The sequence below is a fragment of the Sinocyclocheilus rhinocerous genome, unplaced genomic scaffold, assembly GCF_001515625.1.
Source record: "Sinocyclocheilus rhinocerous isolate Xijiao unplaced genomic scaffold, SAMN03320098_v1.1 scaffold4545, whole genome shotgun sequence".
NCBI lineage: Eukaryota > Metazoa > Chordata > Actinopteri > Cypriniformes > Cyprinidae > Sinocyclocheilus > Sinocyclocheilus rhinocerous.
Window position 1 is genome coordinate 3,338 of NW_015635030.1, and position 6,916 is coordinate 10,253.

Consider the following 6,916-nt stretch of genomic DNA (forward strand, 5'->3'; position numbering starts at 1 on the left):
AATAGGCTTTATTTATTCATTCATATCTTGAAAAAGGCTGATGGCTGAAATGTTGGTTTGATGAATAAATAAGCCTAGTTTTGCCATTATATTTTCTTTTTTTATATGCACCTTGATATCTAGGTGAGGGTTTATTTTTTCATCTTTGTAAAGTAATTTTTTTAAATTTGTCCTTGTGGGACTTGAAATTATTCAGGAAATTTTGGGCCATGAATCAGTACGATTTCAAGTGTCCGAAGACAATTCAGGAATCTAAAATGGATGCAGTTAGCCTGATCTTTTAGGGACGTGCTCCATTGGGAGCAATATAAAAAAAAAAATCCCGAGGCAAAACAGACTGAAGCCTCGTTGGAGTTTCTGTGTTGGTTTTAGTGAGTGTGTGTGAGCCGCTGACATCATTCTCCATTGATAAGATTGTGCTGGCAGTGGTCAGCGCTCATCAAAACCCACTTCATGTTCGCTTGCATGTCCTGCAGTGAATTTCACCCCCACCTTCTAATTTTGGTCACAAAAAACAGTGAGCTCTCGTTCAGAGCTGCGTACTGACTTCATGCATCACTCCATGCTAATAAAACTTGATTGTGCCGGGGATAAAGTTTAAGGGGGTGGGGGGGCTTCAGGCTTCATCAGTCTGGTATTTTTAACAGCTGTTTTCAGTTATTACCTCGCAGTCAGAGCTTCCTGGGGCCTCGGGAGGGAGGGAGGGAGCGGGGTGCAGGGGTGTAGTTAGGGGTAAAGCATTATGGGAAAGAAACGAAGCAAGCTGTGGGTATGAGGGTGCCAGGTGGGTGAAAAAGTGGGCATGCGTCCAGGAAGTGTGTGTGTACGCGTCCTGTTGGCTTAGTTGGAGCACGTGAATGCTGCGATAACGCGTTATCTCATCACAGCCCTCGACGGTCTCACATGGCCTTGTTGTGCCCGCTGCTTCATGCCAGGCTGAAAAGGCCACGGGAGATCTGATATCAACAGCATCAGGATTTTCTTGTAGGGTGAGGTGTACTTTCAGCTAATTCCTTATGTGATCAGTTGCTTGTGATATGGTTATCATGGCATGGTTTTAATTACTGCTGTTTTTCCCTCCCTAATGTTACCTTTAGCACAAAGAATGCATGTCTTCTGATTTACGAAACCTGATAAATAAGAGAGTGGCTGATATGGAGTTTTTGAGGGCCGATTCCAGCACTATTATGCTTTGTGAAATTCAGCTTGCGTAGCTAGAAGCATCTGCATTCACATACTCGCCTACAGCATGTTTCGGGCCTTATTTTATGTAATATTTATAATGCAAAAATTTTTTAAGGATGCACAATATATATTGGTATCATATTGGTTATCGTTTTATATGTATATTAGCCGATATTGTGTATTTAATAGTGCATGCTCATGTGTCTTTTTACATTTTGATTACCATCATCTAAAGCAAATTTAAAGTTAATTTTAAAAATAATAATAATTTAATAACAGTGTTAAATGTTATCTTTAACAAATCTCAAAATAAATATCCATTTTAATACAGTACATTATAATGTTGTGATATTCAAATTCTACTAAATTCACTTGATTTTAGTGTTTTATTTTTTAAATTTATTATCACCTGAAATGTCGTAAATGTCTTATATGTCTTATATTGAGTGGAATTTTAATTTCTGCCATGTATTGTATGTAGGCCATATGGAAGAATCATGGTTTTATCAGTATTGGGCATTTTAATATCAGTGCATCTCCGTTATTATCCATTGACAGTGCTCATTGGTAGATGGACCTGCCACTAAAGTGTCGAAATTTTAGAGATTTACTAGTATCGACTTGCTCCAAAAAAAAGTGCAGTATCTTCAAAACGGCAGTTAAGCCCACAAATAATTGTCCAGACACTGAAGGGCGTTGCTGGCATTAGCAATGAGTGTATGTATTATTGTGATGGTGTCAGCCGTAAACTGCGCCCATATTGAGCGCCTTTCCCCATCTTAAGGAGTCATCGTGGAGAAGCTTTTTGTGGGCAGGGGCTTGGGGGTGGGCAGGCAGCCCCGATTCTCGTGTGAAATGAGGGATGTTCTATAGTGACTCTTGGCCGAGGCGGTTGGGAGTGTATGGGAGCTTTTATGAATAGGGGCCTTTCAGTCGTTCAGTATGGCTCTGAAAGGCTGAACAAAAGCCTAGAGGGTGGCGACTGAGAGCTACACGGTAGATCCACAAATACTTCACTTTGCAGCGGCGTAGTCGTAATCCCTAAGACATCAGCCATTCCAAACGAACGTATTCAAGAAATGTCATGTAAACAAAGTGGACGGCTGACAAATCTTCGAGAAGTTTAACGCCATAATTGGCGTTCAATTGGCCAGGCTTATAGTTGTCAAAATGCTGGATTTGTTGTCCGTCTGGGAGTCTTATTCAAACTATGGCTGCTGAAATTATGTGGGACGTTGTTTCCCTGTATCCTACATGGAGATGGGTCGTTTTTCCATGCGTTTGACAGTGAGATACATCTTCACATTGTTTCAGTTAGGGGTGAGAGGTCAAGGTTCACAGCCTGTTGACGTGACTCACAGTTGAGTGAGCTCCAAAGTTCCCAGATTCCAGTAGGGGGGGTCGTCGATTTTACTCTCCCCTTCCCTGCTAAACTCTCCATTAGGATTTGCTCAGAGCTGTCAGACAACATGTGGCATAAAAAACAGCCTCACACACCCTGCCGCTCACTTCCTCTCAAAAACGATGGTCCGTGGTGTGATGATTAATTAGAAAAGAAGAAAAAAAAAAAACCTTGCTCCAGACATTCATTGGGCCACCACCGTCTGGCTCATGCAGATTGGTGGAGTGGAAGTGACATAACCGCTAGCACAAAAGAGCAGCAGTGTGATTGGAGGAGATTGCGCATTGTGTGCCATTGGGGGGTCCATCATAGACATGGCGCTTCTACAGCTCTCACCCTGACCACAAGGTTGAGAGTGGCTCCATTGTCAAATGACATGTTCACACTGGACCACGAGCTTGTGTGTGTGTGTGTGTGTGTGTGTGTGCGCGTTTTTGTGACAAATGAGGACATAAATTTGTATAATGACAAGGGTATGACATAGGTATTACAAGGAGAAGGTGACTTTTCAGGACATTACCCCACGTCCCCACTTTTCAAAACGGATATAAATCACACAGAATGGAGTGTATTGAAAATCTGAAATAGCACAAAGTTTCCTGTAAGGGGTAGGTTTAGGGCTAGGGTTGGTGTAGGGCAATAGCACAAACAGTTTGTACAGTATAAAAACCATTACGCCTATGGGATGTCCCCACTTTTCACAAAAACAAACCTGTGTGTGTGTGTGAGTGCGTGCGTGTGTGCTCTTTTGTTTGTTCGTGAGAGTGTATGTCTTATCCAGCTGGGCCTTGTCGGTCAGGGCATGGGCCGCCCCTCCCTGTGCACAGCTGCAGTTTGGACCCAGAGGCGCAGTTGAGGGCTTGTGAAAACCCCCTGAGGCTTCCTCATTTCTCCAGATGAGTACCTCATTGTAATTGACTGAACAGGAGTGCACTTATTTTTTCTTTTCTGGACTTTGTTTTTCGCTTTCTTATAAACTCTTCAAAAGTGAGTTTTAGTTGACAGCATTGTTCAGAAAGTTAGGGGATATAACCATTGTTTCCAACGTAACTGTAGGCTTCAAACAGATTTTCCCAATCTGTAATATTTCCAGTTGTTCATTTCTTAAAGGTTTGTCAAAAATGGTTACCTTTCCAAGAGTTACATCCTCTAATTTTGATGGTGTTGTAGTCAACCAAAACTCATACTCCTCTTTGGGTTTTCAGCAATTGTAATGGTTACCACGTGCTCCCAGATTGGGTTGAGTAAAATGTTGGAAAACTTTTCCAACAGTTATATCTTCTAACCAAAAATCGTTAGAAGGAACTGTTGGAAAGGTATTTACTTTTGACAAGTTAATAAGTAATCCAAAATGGAGAATGAGTTTTTGTTGGCTACAATGTCACCAAACTTATGGGATGTAAGTGTTTGAAAGTTTTGAGGATGGACTGTAGGAAATGTTTTCAGCCTTTAACTTTTCCAACAATAATGACCCCTAACTTTGTTGATGCTGCACACAACCAGAACTTGGGTCATTTTGGGTTTCTTACAGACTTGTTGAAAGTGGTAACCTTTCCAAGAGTTATGTCCTCTACCTTTGTTGACGTTGTACTCCTCCGTTAGTGGAAATTAGTGACATGGCAGTTGCAGTGGTTACAAAGATCTACAAGTTCATAAGAAACTCAATATGGAGAATGAGTTTTGGTTGATGTAAAATGTCTGAGAAGTTAAGGGACGCAACTCTTGACATTGTCATCAACCACAACTCTTCCTCCATTTGGTGGCATTCATGACACATATGATCAATATTTATGTTTTTAATTTTCGACCAAGGCGCCAGTTAGCTCGTTGTTTAGGTTTAAACCGTTCACTTATGATTGTAAACAATTCCTAGCATCACATCTCGCTCTCTCTGAAACACTCCCACAGTTTGTCACAGCCAATGTCGATGGTGCGTTCCCCCAGCCGCCCAGCTCCTAGACCCAATCTCATGAAAAACCACACAAACACGCTGTGTGTACTTTAGAGCTGGTTACAGCTGCGAGCAGTGAAATCTGGATTGTGTTAGCCCATGCACTGTGATTTATAAATTGTTTCTCAGGTCATAAATTCCCACTATAATTGCACTCCAAGCCCCCTTCCACTCTCCTCACTCTTTCTCTCCCCCCTTTTTTCCCTCTCTGTCTTTCACTCCTTCGCCTCCTGCGCTTCGGCGGTACGTGGTCCGGCACTAATTGTTTGCAGAAAGGAACTGGTTTGACAAGACAGAAAGTTTTTGAAATTAGACAGGGCGGTCACAGTTGTGAGTCAGGGCTGTGCGTCGCAGGTACGGTGTGTCATGCCTCCATATCGCCCCCCCTGAACTGTTATTGCACAATAGCAGTTGTTAATGGTCTAAAGATAATGCTTCAATCATTTAGTGCAATTTAGCAAAAATCTGCATTATTTCCTCTCCTGCATTTAATTGCATAGGGTTTTTTTCTGAATGCGAAATTCGCTCCCCCAGGCCTCTCTGTGGTAGATTCAAGTTTTATACTTAGCCAACAGGTTATAAAAAAATACCCTGTTTAGTTGTTGTGCCTCAAGTTCTCCATATGGAGGAAAGCTTGTCAACAAATCCACTTTAAACGAACAAACTGCAGTGGCTGCTTTGTAAAGATTTTCCAGTTCTGTTGCAATCTGGTGACATGATTGTTTTGCGCTTTTGACGCCCGTTAGACTTGTGTTTTAGCAGGAGGGGTATATTGGGGAAGGGGTGAAGTTTGAGTTAGTGTGTGTGCTGGGGGGAGCTAGTCGACCAAGAGAACACAATAAGCTCTTTGTCTTCATTATGCACTCAGCATTTGGGAAAAGGATGAAGATTTCTTTATTTTGCTTTATCTTCAACTGTCTTTAGAACCAATGCACCATATTTGGACCTCTGATTTTCGATGCATATGCTATGCATAATTTAGTCTATTCAAATACTTACAGCTTGCATTGTTGTTGGTCAATTTATTTATATTATTATTACTGCAAAATATAGTTATCAGAAGTTGGATGCCTACAAAGTTGAAGATTGCTATAGCAAGCATTTTTGGGTTATAAAGTGGCTTTGTTAGCCCTCTTGGCTGCTTGTGGGTTAACAAGCCCAGGCTGTTCATCGTAAACCCGGGTATAGTTTGGACTGCAGTGTTGTAACCAGATACTGAAATACTGGAAACCGCATAACTGACTTGTAATTGACTTTAAGGAGGGTGACTGCATTTCGCCTTTGCAGAAAAACAGAGCTCCCAACAGACAGCTTATTACTTTCCCGTGGTCGTAATTATGTGTTGGGTTTTATTTGACCTACTGTTTTGTCTTGCGCCACAATAACACTCTTATTCCTCGTGTTGTCAAAGTTTGTTTGTGCTTTTCTCTGGAAATAATTAAAAAGAGATCAATGTAGTATGCATTTCTGAAGTATATTTCATGAAAATTTTTGTTTTAACGGTTGTTTTTTTTTGTTTTTGTTTTTATCAGAAACTGAAGGTGTCTCCCAAAGGTAGTTCCTTTTTTTTTTCTGCAACCGGACAGTTGGTGTATGCAAACTTGGTCTCTGTTGCCATCCTTAAATGGGCCACATTGCCATGGTAACCCCTGGTCTCCGGATGGCTGACCTCTGAACCAGTTCTTTAAGTAGGCAGTGAATGGAGGGAGTAGTGTTATCAGTGAGGTCACAATAGTATCCATGGGAACTCGGAGAGCAACTGTCAGTCATGAGTCTTTCCTGTTGAGGCTGAAGCCCGATTCTGTGTGGAAGCCACTGGCTTGATGAAAAGAGGCACTTTAACGCAGCTAATGTAGGCAGGTCAGCAAGCCACACTGAACTACGGGAACAAACCACAAATAAGTGCTTCATTACATTAGGATGATTTGCGCTTAGATTGGTTTTGTAAGTGATTTTGTAGGGATGCACTGAATTTCGACCTAAAATTTCAATACCAAGAGCAGATAATTTAACGGATTATAAATGGCATAAAAAATAGGATACTGTTTAAATTCTACACTATTTAAGAGTTGTTAATTAATTTAACAGTTGATATTTAATTTAAAAATATGGACTGTATAATCATTATTGTGACTAATATTATAATTGTATTAATCTTTATTAATCTTTTTTAAAGTAAGTCTAGAATTTACATTCTTTAAAATAGTTTTTGGTAACTAAATAGTAATTTTGTAACCTAACTGTGCTGAACAAATGAGACTGATAACTGTTTAAAAAAAATATATATATTTTTTTTTTATATTTAAGATACTTTTTTCTAGTTTATCAATACAATAAACCCATATATAATCAAAAATTGGCATGGTCAAACTGAATGA

The 6,916-nt window shown here is 40.4% G+C and overlaps 1 protein-coding gene across 1 annotated transcript in view; it reads left to right on the forward strand.

Moving 5' to 3' along the window:
* The first annotated feature begins 742 nt into the window (after positions 1 to 742).
* LOC107746220 (transcription factor 7-like 1-A) overlaps positions 743 to 6,916 on the forward strand; it is a 26,834-nt gene continuing 20,660 nt past the window's right edge. Inside the window, exons 1-2 of the mRNA XM_016560351.1 lie at positions 743 to 769; positions 888 to 989. Of these exons, the coding sequence (XP_016415837.1) occupies positions 743 to 769; positions 888 to 989 (129 nt within the window). The remainder of the gene's footprint in view (positions 770 to 887; positions 990 to 6,916) is intronic.